The 18,580-nt window shown below is 31.0% G+C and overlaps 1 protein-coding gene across 1 annotated transcript in view; it reads right to left on the reverse strand.

The window, feature by feature from the left end:
• LOC105627224 (protein kinase C, brain isozyme) overlaps positions 1-10,669 on the reverse strand; it is a 65,706-nt gene extending 55,037 nt beyond the window's left edge. The window contains exon 1 of the mRNA XM_012208511.1: positions 10,473-10,669. Coding sequence (XP_012063901.1) covers positions 10,473-10,669 — 197 coding nt within the window. The remainder of the gene's footprint in view (positions 1-10,472) is intronic.
• Between the last annotated feature and the right edge of the window lie 7,911 nt (positions 10,670-18,580).

The following is an 18,580-nucleotide window of genomic DNA, read 5'->3' on the forward strand; positions in this document are numbered from 1 at the left end:
TAAAAAAATTTCAAGGTAAACGATTAAATGGAAATATAATGAAAGAACAACGAAAAAACATGAGAAAAAATAATGAATTTTTCAATTATAAATTATATTTATAGCTGTGAGCCAACGTCATGCGGAATATTTTGCTTCTTATTAATAAAATGTTAATGACAATATCCAGTTGATTTGTCGATAGTAACGACATCATGGTTGTTAGCGATTTACCGTGATCAAACTGGATCGTGATGTGACTGTTGAAGTGTTCGCATGTGTTTGGCGATGAAACAATTAACCGGGATAATTTACTCTCATCCAATCATCAATCACGCGTCGCTAATCTGAATTCCGATCGAGTATCTAATGGCTAATGAAACTCGTTTAATTTCAGATACAATTTAATTTTCGATATAAAATTTGGAAAGAACAATTTTACGTTCACATCGATATAGCGACCTGATTCTTTCATGTCTCACTTCATATCCGATACATCGAAGAAAAAAAAACTGATAAATCAACAGTATCCGCAAAACGCGGAAATTCTTCGTTTTCTTTATCGCTTTAACGTATTAACACAAAATTATATTCGATAGTTAAAATGACATGAATTCTACGTCTGTACAAATTTCTAATTAATATTAGTGATATAAATTAAATACAAATGCGAGAGAATTAAAAGTTCATTTTTTTTAATTTTGCATACGTTTTAAATTTTACATGTGTTTTAAATTTTATATGTATTTTAAAATTAAAAGCTGTAAACAATTGCCAAGTCCGAAAGTTGGTCCGAGTTATTCCAATTTTAATGAGGATAATGTAAAGTGTGATCAAGAGCTACTGTCTAGAGCTACTGTCATAAAGTTGTCGATAGAAATGACTTTTCTTAAGTTTCGACATCGGGATGGAAATAGTAACAGCATCTCCGCCTTTAACAAGAGAAGTCGTCCGCCTCGTAAGAAAACTCATTACCAAAGACATCAAAGTTTACAATGTAATATTCAAACCCCGTATATTACAGAATTTAAAAAACCTCATAAACTAGTGTTCCTATTATTTCAATTTAAACGAATTTAATTAAAATGTAAATTTAACGCACGATTTTATTTCAAAAATTTTCCAGCTTTGCTTTCATACAAAATTATATTTTTTGACGTAAAACTAAATTTTCGAATTTCCTCTTTTGGATTTTATTTTTTAAAAAGCATTGGGTACCCATTTTTTTTATTACCATTTTCTATTATAAAAAAGGAAATGCGAGTATAGGTCAACAACTATGAGTTCGTTACAAACTCGTCGGTTGTACATATAGAAAACTTGTATGTCATGCGGTGTATGTGTATTTGTGTTCGCATGTGTGTGCGAAACATGAGACAGTCTGTCAGTAGCAAGTAGACAGAAGGGTCAAATGTTTTGTACGATTTATAGGCCTAACATGTATAGACGCTCTATATATTAGTATGTATGCGCATATGTATGCACATCGTATGGTGGGCTCGATATATTTTTATAAATAATAATGAAATAATGAAATATACGCCAAAATCTGGATATTACTTTAAGATTACGTTTAAATCGCAGCGAACAGCGAAAAAGAGAAGAAAAAACTATTAAAAAGCTATATCGTGTGATAAAAAGAGATTCTCTCTGAGATGACTCCATAAAAGATAAAAAGGTGTACAAACAGAAAAGATCGAATTTTTGAAAGAAGTTAATGAAACAAATTTAAAGCTTTTATATATATATATATATATAATATATGTTAACTTTATTAAAATAACTTTCGAGGAAGGATAAAAAAAGTTTCTAAATAAATTCAGTGAATAATTCACATAAACTTGTAATTATGTGTTAAATTATCGATGTAACATTAAGCCAATGATTTGGAAGCTCACTTTGGTGGAAAGCTGTGGTATTAACCTAGATTTGTTATAAGTAGTAAGTGTCTTAAGTGTAGGATCAAGTGGAATGACTAAAACCGCTTATATATATAAATAGGTCAGTACACAATGACTTTCCAATAATTAAATTAGTATCTATCATATTCTGATAATTTTGTGATAATTATTTACTAAAAAATAACTTAACTATTAATTAAATTTATTCTTCTCTTTAATAATTTTATATCTAAAAATAATAAATAAAATTTGATAAACAAAACTATATCGAGTAATAATATAAAACAATTTTTAATTATAAAATTAAATTAAATAAAGGTCACTTTTAAGGATTATCATTGTCCCAACCTATTGAGCAGTTTTAATACGTTAGCCAATTTTACATTATTTCTTAGTGTGTCATTAAGAATGTCAGTTAAGTAAGTACAACGAAATTAATTACGTGAGATAACTGTAATAGTGTCAATACACACAGCTTTTGTTCCACGTAGTAGTTAAGATATGAACAAGTTAATGGATCAAATGATCACGTTAGGTGCGGATATCCTCTTCGATAAAATGACTAGAGAAAACCGCAAGACTCGATAACGATGTATGGGTTGAAAAGCGATCGTCGTGACACGTTAAAACCACGTATAAAACCAGAAAACCTGTTAAATAAATCTTATTTATCGTTACATGTATGACATGTTATCATGTGTAGAATTTGTAGAATGTGTTATATGTGTAGAATGAAGTTGTGTGTGATTAGATCAATGAAGTTGTGTGTGATTAGATCAATACGCGCAAATAAAATGAACTATAATATTGTCTTGTAATTTGGAAGCAAGAAATTGAGTTATAAATATCAGTTTTTTGCTAAAATGGTTAAGTAGGTCAAGAAAATCGAAATTAAAAACTCAAATTAAAAAATATAGGGTACTATATTTTTACAATCAATTAAAGCAAATGCTAAAGCATAAGAAAGGTACCTAAAATTAGAACATCATTATTTTAATTTTAACAAATATCAATAAAAATGATACGTTTTTAAACTTATCATTCTCTAAATTTGAATCAGTGGATAGTCACTAATTACTCAGGATGCATACTTGGCATTGATAATCAGTAAAGTTTAATTAAAAAAAGGAAAAATGTTTGAGCATTATATAACTAAACTTGCATGTTAATTTCAATTTCCCAATATTATATTCACTGCATTGAATTTATGCAGTAAAACAAGGTTAGTTAGATCATATAATAAAGATCAGCTAGATTAGAGATCTTACATTTCATTCACTGATTACCGGCATACTTGGCACTGGTATCAGTAATTATCCACTGATTCAGATTTAGAGAATACTTAATCGATAATCACAATTTTCAATTTTGATTACAATTTAACATTCATACAAAAACTTTTAATTTTTAAATACCAGCCAAATATAATCTAATATTAAAGATGTTCGTTTTTTGTCAGCAATACAAAAGAACTGTATATATACATACTTAATATGTAACTATTTTTTCCTGATAGAGTACAATATTTATTGTTTTCTCTCTTAGCACGATAATGGCTTCTCTCACGCTGATTTGGCATTAAGATAATAAGATTCGAGAACACCGAGAAGTACAATTTAATCGGCTAAAAATGCTATATTGAAGGTCATCGACATAAATCTGCAGACCGATTCTATTAATTTGTCATCCCCTTTATCTTTTACATAACATTTACATAACATTTCGTCTCTCGCCCGTGAATCATTTCCAAACAGCTACTACTTGCCAATATCTGTAATTTTGTTAGCAAAATATTGCGCAACGTCGACGAAGAATTAATTCTTCCTACGTAATTTTGCTCCATATACGCGATACTGCAAACTTCGTTATTATTTTGTTATATAATATGCTTCATTAAAATTATTCCCGTATCGCAAAAGATATAGAAAGAAGATGTAAAAATGTAAAAATCTTAATAAATATAAAGATAACCTCATGAATATTATGCTAATAGGTTGTCGTTAAGTCCTATTTTTTACAATAATTTTTTGTATATAAAATTTTATATTTTAGAAATTAAAATAAAATATTAAAAAAAATTTTTTTTAAATAGGACTTAACATTATCTTAGGATTTGAGGTTTACATTTATTAAGATTTTTATATTTTTACATTTTCTTTCTATATCTTTTGCTAATACGGAAATAATTTTAATAAAGTACAATATATTATAACAAAAGTAATAATAAAGTTTGCAATATGGGGCAAAACTACGTGGGAAGAATTAATTCTATGAAGTGAATCATTTCATAATTATTATTATTGATATGATTCACTTCGATTTAGTACAAATAATTGCTTGAAAGATATTAAATATATAATAATCGTTGTAGGTTTTCAAAGTAATCGAATTTGTTTTATATATAAAATACTGTAATATTAATTATCAGTTATGGATTTTCTATTATACCTAAATAATCATCACCAGAAGAATCAACTATAAATCAACTATAAATCACGTGAAATAACACCACTACAATAATTTTTTTAAGTTTCTATAAAAAATAATGTTGAAATACAGAATATTGGAAAAAGAGAATAGATAAATATTGTATTCTAAAGGGAGAAGAGAGAAGAGGGGCAGACATATACGTATAAATTAAGATGAAAGAGAAAAATTAAGGTTGCGGATTTCAACAACAGATCCTATATTTATTTTCAATATTAACACATAGTAGAAAACATTGTAACTGTATATCTCCTTGCGGCATAATTTTATACGAAAAAGAAAAATATTTCCTACAAAAAAATATTTTTTTCTTATACTAAAAACATTTATTTCTTATACTAACATAACGGAAAATTTTTCTTTGACAGGAATATCTTGCAACGACATTCTTTCCTTTTATATAAAAATTTTATGAAAAACTGATATGTAAATACTTTGTCCACTTTCAAAATACATATTACAACGTCAATAGCACGTGTCTAGCTTACTGATACTCAATACGTGTGCTGGCGAAAGTGCAGACCGGTCAAAAAAGACACAGGGATACAAGCATACAATGAGAGCGACAACCTGGGATACGTCGTTGCAAAATATATTTCTTCATCGCAGTGCTTTGCAATCGCAGAATATGCGGCAAATGCATGCCATCGACAAGGTCGTTGATCACGGATACACGTGAATATCAACAATCGCAAATCATGCCGAACACGATGTTGCGCGTTGTCGTGAATTTTTCGATTATCTTCATATGCGATCGACAAGCATATTGTTTCTCGATCAAGTTGTCTTATTTTAAATATTAAGTGAATTTCTTTCATTTTGCAATAAGAGATCTATTCTCATTATCTAATTATAATATTCCTAAAAATTTTTGTACTTAAAATGAGATATATTTAGCCAGTGAAAAGAAACAAAGCAAAGCTGATGCAAAAAGTGCAAATAACACAAATAGAACCTGTCATCTCTATTCGGAAATTCAAAAAGCATGTAACCAATAATTTTCGGCTAATTACAGGTAAATAATATTCTTCAATAAAAAAATGTATAAGTACACACGAAGGTATACTTATATAATATATAAAATTTTTTATAGTTTTTGGACACAAAATATAGTTGTCAATTTCTCTATCTCGTTATAATTTTGAAAAATTTACAGTTAAAAAAATAATTTAATTGGCTATTTCATAACTATAATGCATAATGTATTAAAGAAGATTTTATTTATTGTTATGAATCAAAATTAAGTATATTAAAGATGTTCAGCCTTTAAAAGGAATTTGTTGTTTAAAAGGAATTAGTTAAAAAGATATTTATGATTATAGATTTATGAATATAGAGTCTATTCTGTCAAAGATGAGCTTCACACGAACATAACATAAGTATCTACTAAATATTTTTTAAATATTTTAATTATTAAAATCATTTACAAGTATAGATTTACAAGTATAGATTCTTTTTAATTTGTTATTATAATTATTAATATTCTTATAAAGCTTAAAAAAAAATTATAAAATTGCTCAATTTAATAAATAATACTTATACCACTCTGATTCTATTTATGAATGCGTTTCAAGACTGAAAAAGATTTCAACGTACAGTTTGCAGAATCAGATATGATATAAATTCACACAGAAATATTTAAGTATTCAGATCCGCTTTGACCGAACATAGAATTTCTCTTATTTAATTAGATTTTTAATTATGTTAATAATTATCGGATAGTATTCAGCAACTTAAAAAACTCTAAAGTTTAAATAATATAATTAAAAAATATTTGATAGAAATCTTTAATACTCTATGTAAGTTGCAATTTGATGTAGATTTTTATATTATTATTATATTTTATATTAATATTATATTTTTCAATCATAATCAAAACAAATGTTTTAACATGTCATATACGTATAAATAATTACAATACAAGATATATTAAAATTCTTTTGCAACTTGAGTTGCAAATTTCTTAAAATTAAAATGTAATAGAACTATTTGGCAAACGAAATCATATTTAGCGTTTCAAAAATAAAAAGGGATTATTCTTTTTATACTTAAATAATAATATTTTTTATTTAACAGTATAATTTATGAACCTTTTCCCAAAACGCATTTGACGTTAATTACACGATAAACAGCACAATTACAGATATTTCTTGGATAAACAAAAGAACTTTATTAAATAAGGACGAATACATTAATGAATATATATAATTTGAAAATTTAGTAAACTTATCTGAGCGATACATTCGGATATAAAATTATTTTAACAAAAAATTATTAAAAAAAGTCGTTAATCTTCCTAGCCACAAATCAAGAGAATGGCATTGGTCGTTATCGTTACGAATATGATATGAAGTATCCAAATGAGTCTCTCCTATCTATTCCGACGTCATAGATGTCAACGTATCCCATCAATATCTTCGAATGGAAACAACCAATACTATTCTGTGAATTCGAAATAGAAGGGATTTATGCATAGATATTCGTCCTTCCATCCCTTTACAGAACTTCCAATTTAAATGGGAATCGATTGTAACAACGTGAACGAAATTTCTAACGGTTGCTTATATGAGTAATTCTGATATTTTACGTAAAGTACTTATTTTCTTAATGTCATTTAGATTACTCTATTTTTTGTCGAATGTATACATTCAATAAAAGATAGAGAAATCTAAATGGCAATAAGAAAATAAGTACTTTATATAAAATATCAGAATCATATATGGCAGTTATTTGAAATTTTATTCATATTAATATACAAAACAATATAACAAAATCTCAGAAATTGGTTATAAATAAGTTATTTATAAATAAGATTCTATTTATAATTTAATATTAATATTTAAGATACAGCTACTTAGAAGTCTTATAATTTAACATAGAAGTCTTTATAGTTTAATACGAGAGATAGTTTCTATAGAAATCTTTATAATTTAATACAAGAAATAGTCTACATAGAAATTTTATAATTTAATATAGAAGTCTTTATAATTTAAAACGAGAGAGACCTGCATATAAATTTATGAATAGATCCAGCAATTTGAATCCGGATATACACTATAAATCACTTTAGTATTATATTTGCTCTTTACTATCAGAGTAATAGCCTCAATTTACAATTGCACTATTATAATTTCACAACAAATTCAGATTGCTTTAAATAATTCTGATTTTTATATAAAAAAAATTCATGTAATTACATTTAACATAAAGCTTTCAATTTCTAGACGTAAAAGTATAGAACAATAATTGCATGTTGTAAACAAGCCAATTATAATATGTCACCAGAACGGACCCGAGGGTTTTTTTATCATTAAATCGGAGGTCGAGCCGAGAGTCCAACCGCGAAAGAACGATGGGAGGTCGGCACGTGCGTATGCACGCACGCACGCACATACGTATGCATACAACATTTATAAGAAATGGCGCCGTCACTTCTCACATCGCAACAGAGAAGTTTCTAATTCGGACAGAGGAAGAACAGCGGGAGTGCGTCAAGGCCGGATCATTTAATCAAACCGCTCGACTGGTCGGTTCGAAAGCGTTATTAACTGAATTTATGTATCTGTCTGCCTCGATTGGAAGAAGAAGAAGATGGATATATCTCATCGTATTATATCATTACACATGACATGAGAAGAATCGCAATATCGATAGTGGGTACTTGCAAAAAGAAATTAATAAAGTTCTGAATATACTGAACGACTCCTGCAAATTGATTTTCGCATGACAAATTAGTCAATCAGAAATTGATATTCTTCCTGTATACGAACAAAAAAGGAAATGTTCAATTTATAAATTTTGCAGGTAAGAAGGTATTTTCTGCGTTTTTAAATCAGATGATACTTGTAATTTATCAAGGGATCAAAAACAATATTTCGTTAATCGCGTAGATGATTGAAAATGAGTAAAGTTAACTGAAAAGACTGCATTACCTAAGGGAATAGATCTCTACTTATAATTAATCCCAAACTCTATTATCAATATGCCATCGAAGGTCCAGAGATGGCTAGTAGTAGATAGCATGTACAAAAGCCGATTAACTCTAGTGGAGATGGGAAGAGAGATAAGAGAGAGAGAGAGAGAGAGAGAGAGAGAGAGAGAGAGAGAAGAAGAGGAGGAAGAAAGAAGTAGGAGAAAGAGAGAGAAAGATGCCCTCCCATGTTTTTTCTCCGTTATATTATGAACAATCGCGCAAAAAAATTTCGTGAAAATTTCTACACGCGACTTTCATCTCAACAATCGAGAGAATATCGGATATATTATATATGGAATAGAGGTATTAGAGAAAACGAAATATTCAAGTGATATTCACGAATTCATTGCTGTGCATCAATGTTAATTGAATACTAATTTTAAAATAGCGCATCATTCCATATACTGCTACAGAAATTATCAGTTTCTGGTTACGCATGAGATTGTAAATACAAACTCACTGCGCAAAAACCTGTGACAAAACATGAAAAAAAAATAAATAAATTAGTACCGTTGATAATCAAACACATAACCGATCGTTCCCGATGGTTGACGTCAAATATCCAAATAAAGCAACAACCATGTCAATTATAGTTGCCATACAAAAAGTAGCCGTACAAAAAAGGCTTTGTTTAAATTTTTTTAAATGTATATTGTCAAGTCATCTTTAAAAAGCAAGAAAGAAAAAGAAATCATCGATTGTTGTAGAGAAAAAATATTCATAGACTAAAAAAACTAATCTTTCTCCTCCAAAGAACAAAAAAGGAGAATATATAATTTCGGACGAACTCATAAATTTAAATGCCATCGGAGATAAGATTGAAATTATGATTCCATTGGCTGCTCACAGCTCTCTTAGAATTATTTCGTCTTTGTTCCTATACAGAAGTTTGCAACAGTACTGCTGCAATACTCCCAATGTTACTGCAATATTGCTGAAACGTTGCAATATGTTGCTGTGATATTTTTGGAATGATTTGCTGTAATATTTTTGTCTTGTGAGATAATGTACCAATTAGTGGACTTTACTTAATTATTGAACAAAATGACAAAAATTTTAAATATCGAGCTTTTAATGATACGTACGACTTCAAATAAATTCGCATTAAATTTTTATAAACAATGAATTTATTCAGAGCCGTACGTATCATTAAAAGCTTAGTTTTTAAATTGTTGTCATTTTGTCCAATAATTGGATCATTGTCTACTAATTATTAAGTCATTTATTTTAAGGGTTATTTATCAAATTTTAAACGAAGACAAATGACGCTCATAAGCTTTATGAGCGCCAAATGGAACGCTTCCAAAATAAGCGATCGTCTTTGTCCAAATCGATCAAGGATAAAATCTCATGAACATTCCTGATCGGAGCAGACCTGTCGATGCAAGTCGTCCCATGATGAGTTTCTCCCCGAGGCGTTCACCTACTCTTCTCCCGGGGATGCAAACTCGATCGTTACTGGAACGCATCCGACGCATAGATACATTTATGAGGAGCCAAAGCGTGCCAATGCGCACACAGTGCATCGTCGTCGTTATTCTCGGGAACGTATTCAAATAATAAGAGTCTAATGATAGTAACGACTGTAATGGCCACAAAGCCGAAAATACGAATAGCAACGCGCGAAACGTTTGCGCAGTGTTTCGGGGAATTCGGGAAAGAGCTATTTGAAAAATACCCATACATTGTCTTGTCATCTGAAGTCACATCTTTGGGAGACGACAGCATCATTATCTTTCAAAACAATTTTTTGTTTGTATTCCATTATACTCAACAAAGGTGTTATCTTAAAAACGATACAATGTACTTCCTTGATTAATTCTGCCGAATAAGTCATCGAATATTTCATTGTATCATAGATATAAAAAAGAGCGAAAAAGATTCAATGTATCTAATCGGAGCATCCGCTCGAGGTTCAGTAATAAACAACAGACATTATACAAATTGAAGATAATAAAATCACAAAGGATCGGTATCCATAGTCCGTTCTTAATCTCAAGATTATCTCAAGCAATGTCTTAAGCTAATACGGTTCTCTGATTGATTCATGACATCTCAAGCATTAAGCTTAAGATTATATCGAATCTCGAACAATGTCTATGGATTCCGGTCTCAAAGGTGTTTGCACTTACCATATGAAGTCCTTGCAATGGCTGCAGAAAGTGGGCTGCTTGAAGAATCGGGGCATAAAGCTGTGATTCTTGACCATGTATACATTCTTCTTCTTGAGGGCGCCCTTCCGGCCCCGCAATTTCTTGGCAAAAGCAGTATTGGTGTCGCCGGTCCCGAGGGAATCCTCGCACGTGTTGTTCTCCTGGTCATCCGCCATGGTTCCGCCGCTGCTACTGACTGGCTGTTGCTGCTGTTGTTACTGTCTTATTATCGCCGATCGACGGACGAATCGACTCGCCGATAGCGTCGACGGTGTCCCGTGCCACTCGCGGGTGGCTCGTCGTCACCGAGGATGACGCCGGCCTCCCCGGATTCCGGAACCTCAGTCAGATTAACGATGCTCGCGTTCTACTCTTGGATCTCTCTCGGTTACGCGCGCGCGGTTCGTTCCGCTATTCCGACGACGATCGAACTCGGTACGAAGAGTGAAGACTGCACGCGGGAGCTGTCACACGGCTCCGACGACCGACGACGGTGTGTCTCGCGCGCGCGATGCTTGACGGACGATGAGAAGGGAGCGCGAGAAAGAGAGAGAGAGAGAAAAGGTGGGGAGAATTGGAGAGAGAGCGAGGAGATGGAAAGAGAGAGAGAGAGAGAGAGAAAGAAACGACGTCGGCGCGCGTGGTTCTTTCGAGCCCGCGACGTCCGATCGAGTCTAGGTGTTAGATAACGTACTCTCCTACCGCTTCTGGAGCTCTCTCGCACCTTCTCTCTCAACGACACGTCGGTCCGACCGACGTACGATGGCTATCCTGACTCCGTCGGCTCCCTCCCACTCACGGTTCCACCAGGCGTTATGCTTTCGCGTTCCTTCTCTCTCCCATTCGTCCCGCTTTGACTTCACGCAGGAGTCTATTCCTCCCTTTAGCTCGTATTATCTCCGTTGCTCTACAATAGTACTGTATTACTTTCTCTCTTTCAGCATCGGTCGTTTGACTCCGTCTAATATATATGTATATATATATCTATATATATATATATATATATATATATATGTCTCTCTTCCTCCCTCGAAGTGCGCACCTTCTCGTTTCCCCACTTTCCTCTCTCCTCCCACTACGCTCGTAATAACAAATACATACTACTCCTACTATACACTTGCCTACTTCGTCTCTCTTCCGCTCACTCCCTCTGTCGGACGATCTCTCGAGCTTTCCTTGTCTGACGCCCACCTTTCCCTTTTGTCGCTCTTACTATTCCGTATCTTTCTCTCACTCCTTAACTTTCTTCTTCTCACTTTCGCTCGCTCTGATTTCTCGTCTCGCTCCTGACTATCTCGCGTCTTCCTCGTCGTCGCGAGCCTTCGTTGTCCAGGCACCTGGTTCTGCGCGATGTACCGTCTCCCTCTATTCCGCGCGACGCCGCCTCCTCCCGCCAACCCTCCGCCAACGTTTACGGACCGTCCTTGTCCGTTCCGCGGTGCAACGCCGTGACTACCGCGCCTCTGTTAGTCTGTTCTTTTCTCTCTTCCCCCTTCGGCCGCGCGCGCGCGGGTTACCCGATAATTTTAGACTCTCGGCGCAGTGGCTCGGCACAGCCACTGCTCAGCCTGCGCTGCGCACTCGAATATCGACATGCGACCAACGGTGGCCGGCCACGAGACTCGTCACCCGCGAGCCACACGCAACAGCGATGAGATCGGCGAGGAAGATGACAGGATGGTGGAAAAACTGGAAAGGGAAAAGTTGTATAATGTTTTTCGCTTTCTCTTGCTCAATTCCTTCCTTCCTTCCTTCCTTTTTTTCTAGCCTATAGATGTCCAAGTCATTCCAGCTTTTTCCTTGTTCCTTCTCTTTTTTGCGCGAGATGCGCCCTGCAGACTCACAGCAGCAACGAGATGGAAGGGAGAGTGCTGGTGATAGTTGATGGTAGTAGTGATGGTGGTGGAAGCTCTATCTGTGTCTTCCATCTATATCCTGATTTTTGCGCGCGCGCGCGCGCGCGCGTATGTGTGTGTGTGTGTGCTCTCCTTAGTTTTTTCTCTCTCTCTTTCTCTCTCTTTACATTATCTATTTTCTTTGTTCTTTTTTCACTTTATTTTATTACATTAATTTTTCCAGTTTTTTTTACTTTGTACATTTGTTAATTTTTCGTTTTTTTGTTACTTGCGCTTTTTCTATTGAATGCCTTATTCTATTGAATGCACTTATTTGTATGCTCTTGGACGACTTGCCTTCGAACAATAATAAACGCTTTTTCTCTTCCTCTCTCTCTCTCTTTCTCTTTCTTTCTTTCTCATTACTCCTGTCTGTTCAACAAAGACATTCGGTTACTGGACCGCAGAAAAGCGTCGGACCATAGAAAGCGATCTACTCCTGAAAACAAGGAGAAGACAAAGATCAACCTTTCCAATAGGGCGATTCTATATACGCGGATTCGATGCCCGATCTCTCATCTCCGATCTTTTCGACTCGCCTACGAAAACGCATGATCCTGTATGATCCATCTGTATCTGTCATAAACAGTTGTTGTGACTGTTCAATGTCAGACGTATCCTTCGACTACGGCATCTGACGCGTTAGCTATATTCTTGGCTACTTATGGTCCCTCGCAATCGCGGCCTCGAAGGGACGGCCTTCCCCTTGAGACTTTATCTAATTTTTCATATGTCACCACACTATTGATTCCTCACCTATATTGTTCTATTTTTTAATCGTAGAATATTTCTCATTTAATCGTAGAATCGTAGAATATTTCTCATTTATGAACACCGCTCGATTGTTTATTCAATAGTTTATGCATTTAGAATGTTTGCTTTAACGTTTTAATTAATTAATTCGATTCAGTAGCTCGCTTCGAAATTCTCTGATCCCTTAATTTATATGCATTCAGCTATAAATTACAAATATAAATGAACATATAAATCTTACTGCCAATCTGTCAATATACATGATACAAAATCCCTACGAACAATCATTATTTTAAATAAATCTAGCACGCTGTGCTCGCACTTTATATATTATAAATTATATTTTATAAAAAAATTATAAATATCTGATAAAATAGAATAGATCTCAAGACGAAGATGATGAAATCAAAAAAAATTTTATTAGAGAAATGGTCCTTTCCTTCTTTTCCAGTACTGAGAGAAAAATGTATTAAATTTTAATAAATATCTATTTATTTTAATAATGCCAAATTACAGTAAATAAATATTTACTCAATAAAAAAAAATTGTTAAATCAAATAGTTCTCGTATCAGATAAACATCTTTGTATTTGATAAATATTTATAAAGGAACGTGCGATCATATCCGATAATAACGTGATTGATTTGTGCGGATTTCTGCCGAGTTTCATTTAGAATCAGAGTTTTATCAGTCATCGATTCGCGATTTCACGAAAAACAGAAATCTGCAAATTAAACCGATTTAGACGGCAATCGCAGGCGTAGAATGAGACAGAATCATCACGTCGCCTCACTATGTCTTCCATGATGCGCTTCGGGTTGGAGGGACAAGCTGTAGCTTGATCCTAAGCCGGTCAACTGGAAAGTCTGTAATCCAAGTTATGACGCGCGGGTCAATAATACCCCTAGGCTATTTTTAATAACGTGGTCATGCACAGAGAGTTCTACGAGTGCGCGCGCGCAAGCACGTATATACCATTTGTGTGGAAAGCATGTGCACTTTGTGTCTTTGAATATCCGCGGGACATCCCGTAGGAAATATCAAACGTAATGACTCCTACACTCGGGCTGAGTACTGGGGGTCGATTGAATATCCTGAAATGAAATAAAAATTACAAAAATGAGCAAATTCACTAGGACCAATTGATCAACGAAGTTAGTATTTTGATGAATTTTTGTAATTTTCAAGATACACAATTGGCTCCCATTGGTTATTTCATCGCTTCTTGCCGCGTGATATTTCTGTGCCTATGTGCAGGAACCACATAAGTTCACTCTCATAAAAAGAGGCATCAAAGTGTCTCTTTACGATTTTAATAAATTTTAAGCATGTTTTGCAGACACTGATAAAGAATACGTATTTTTTTTATATGTGCCCATTTGCACTTTTAAAAGGTGAAACAATTTTTATTGAAAAAAAGTTATTCTATTTCAATGCGAATATCGTTGAAACTATGAGAGATGAAGACAAAAATTTTTAATAAAAATTGAATGGTTTCAAGAGTACTTTGTAATAAATGGTTTTAAATTTTTAAATAAAAAGATTTTTATTTATAAAAATATTAAAATTTTTTTTTAATTATAAATATTACGTACCTTAAAATTATTTAACTTTTATTTCAAACATTTTTTTCTATCTTTTATAATTTGCTTCGAAATAGTGTGTAATCGATTTTTTTTTAAAGAGAGGTTTCCTTAAAAGTATGAACAAGCATGTATAAAAAAATATAAATTTCTTATATTTTTGTTTCGAAAACAACATGTTCAAAACTCATCAAAATTGAAAGAAAACATTTCGACTGTTCTTTGATTAAAAACGAGCTCTTGAGATTACTGTTCAATAAGCTATCTTACAACATATATCGTGATAATTAATAATCAATTAGTTAATACGTAAAGCTCATATCAGACTACGCATTGAAAATTAAAAATTGTCAATTGAAAATTAGAATTTGACTTATTAAATAATTTTAATTTTAATCCATTTAATTTTAATTTTTACTTTACAATCCTCAATCGCCAATATATTAGTGGGAAAAAGTTCGTGGCGTTTTTCCCGTTACATTTAATGGGAAAAAGGCCACGAACTTTTTCCCACCTAATATAATCTGATGTGAATTTCAAAATTGGGCATTATGTTATTTAAATTGTGTTCGAAATTTTGTGAAAAATTATCGGACGAGAAATTAATTCTACTTATTAAAAAAAATTTGTATCATTTAATACTTTAGCAATCCGTAAAAGGAATACATATTTTTGAAACATTAAATGAATATAATATTCTTGAGACTCACTAAAATTGTTTTGTTATCAATTTTAGACTTGAAAAAATTTTCAATTAGATTATATAAAAAATTGTAACATTTGAAATTAGCTAATATATATTTATATACATATAATAGCTTATAATTAGCTTATATGAATAGAATAAAATTGTAAAAAATAAATTATTATATTATTATATTATTTAAAATTTATTATTATTTAAAAAATTAGGAAAAAATATTTTTTTCATATTTTTAATTTCTATATAATTTCTATATTTTTAATTTTTATTTAATTCTTTATTATATTATCAACTATATTAATTCTTTATTTCAGTAAAGCATCATAATTACGTTTTCCAATTTGACTGTCATATCATGAAGTTACCACTTGGTCCATTAATTTCCACGAACTCGCGATGATTTAGCGATTCAAGAATATTTGCAAATTTTTTGCGGGATTTTCATGAAAATGGCTGCTGTCATATGATAGTTATATGTGACCTTACGGGATGAAAAGATTTTCGGGATAGATTTATGTCGGTGCGAAATGATCCAGTGTCATCCTCCTACGTTGAGTCTCCATTCGCACTCTACGAATTCCCGCGGATTACGACAAGAAAATCGATCGAGCTCGCTGAGGACTCGCTCGAGAGACATTCGCATACGACATAATATACCTACGTCTGATCGGTCATAATACATATATGCAGTCTCCTTGTCAATTATTCATCATTTCTGTTATTCATGCGCAATAATATTAATCAGATTATGGGTTTATGTATTAGCGTCTTAATCAAATTTTCTGTAAATTTCCACGATGTCGGCTAATATGCATTTTCATATAATAAATTAAGGATTTTCGTATGTAATTTTACTTATAAGTTTTATTAAAGTAACTCATAATGTAATAAAAATTTGAGGAAATAAAATTATTTTTAGCAAAGTAGTAAATAAAAGGTTGGTAGTTTTACGTATTGTCAAAATTATTTTTAGCAAAGTAATAAATGAAAAGTTGACAGCTCTGCGTATTTTTCTGATTCAATAATTTATTTTCTATTTTAAAGAAATTTCAAAACATTTAAGAGTGTCAGCGATATTGATTAACTTTGAAGAGCATAATAAATAATAAAGACTCTTATAAAATTTGTTTTAAACTTTTATATATTATTTTTAACTTTTTATATATTATTAATTTTCTAGTAAATACTGAAAAATAGATACTCTTTTCATAAAATTTTTATGTTTCTCTGTTTAAATTATTACAATTTTACATTAAGAAAATTTATACAAACTCACTATTATTATTTATATTATTATTCTTTTACATTATTTTAATTAAATTAGATTAATATTATATAATAATCCAACTTTAATTTTGATTAAATAATCACTCAGATTTTATTAACTGGAATGAATTATTAGAATTTTATGAACCAAGAAATCATTGAAGATTCTGTAATATTTTATTCTATTTTCGTATTGTTTAAAAGAAGGTAATGCAGAATATTTTGTATATTTTATCAAATTTAATACGAAGAAATGCAAGTACAATGATTATATTCAAAGAGATATTCAGCTATTTTGACATATTTAATTATAAACATTTCTGGAATGTTTTTCATTGTTTCTTTTTTGCAAGATTAATTGTTATGTACATAATTGTAGTATACATAAATGCTTTAATAAATGTGAATATTTGCGAACATATATCAAAGACGTACATTTTCTAGATATTTTTGATGTTATTACTACTGATGATTTAGATGTATTATTATTATTGTTATGTTAGTAATTATCATACATTTATTTATTATACATTAAAAATTATTGTGTCAAACTTTTGCGAAATATGTTGCTTTGAGATAAACTTCATGAACAGTTAGATTTTAACTTCATGAGTTAACGTTCATGGACTCATATATGCAAATAATTATTCATTTATCTTTTTGCAAGTTATTTAAACTCAATTTAAATTGCATCTTGAAAATATGCAGAGAATATGTAATTATATACTACTATATATATTGCTACCATTTCCATTGTAGAATAATCGAGTCTGTAATCAATTTGAAAATGATTTCCCTTGAGTAAACATTTTATTGGATGCTATTCTTTTATTTTTTAACATTTAACCTCGATCGTTTTTCTTCTTACCAAATTAAAATTTTATTAGAATCGAAATTTATTTAAAATTAAAGAAATAAAAATTATCTGTATTTTTTTTACGATAAAGAACTTCTTAAAGAACGCTTATAGATGTAACAATATTTTTTCTGTATACAAGTGTTTTATGTATACAAATTAATCAAAATAAATATCGCACGATAATTTTATGAGAGTGTCAATGTTGCATCCAACTACATCTCCTCGTTTCAAATGTTTATATAAACTTCGGCATGCGTTTCATAAAACGCATGATGTTGCATGTATCATTTTATTCATCGAATTAATCGGATAATTTATAGTTTATCGATATCAGATAGTTTTTTTCTTATTAGATGACACCCATAGATGACACAGTGTAACACATATGAATTATTATCATATCCTAAGCAGAATTATGATATCAAAATGACGTCAAAATGATTATTAAGTCATTATTCAATTATTTCCAATTCATTTTAATGTCATTTTGATGTTATTATACCTTGTTATTTTGCTTGGGATAGATTCAGAAATTTATCAAGGGGTACTTATCATTGACCCACAAGCGAAATTTTTTTAAGATCAAATATAAAAAGATAAAATATTAAATTATTATTTAAATTATATCGAAAAGGTATTATTTAAATGTATAATTTATAAAATTTTTATTTAAAATTATATTTCAAGGAGCATTCAGCTACGCGCAGAATGTTTTTTGAAAATATCATATATTTAAAATTCTTATGTTAATTATAAATTCATAAACGGTTCGGATTATATTAGGCCAACTTCAATATATCGCATAAATTATATATATATATATATATATATATACAATTATTCGTAGTCATAAGATTAAAGGAATTAAAATAAATAATATCAATAATTTATGCATAATCATAAAATTAAAATAACAATAAAAAATTTATGAATTTTTATTGTTAACGTAAGAATTTTAAATATATGATATTCGTAAAAAAACATCCTGCGCGTGGCTGAATGCTCCTTGTATTTTATATTTGTATTTT

This window comes from Atta cephalotes, assembly GCF_000143395.1.
Source record: "Atta cephalotes unplaced genomic scaffold scaffold00008, whole genome shotgun sequence".
Classification (NCBI taxonomy): domain Eukaryota; kingdom Metazoa; phylum Arthropoda; class Insecta; order Hymenoptera; family Formicidae; genus Atta; species Atta cephalotes.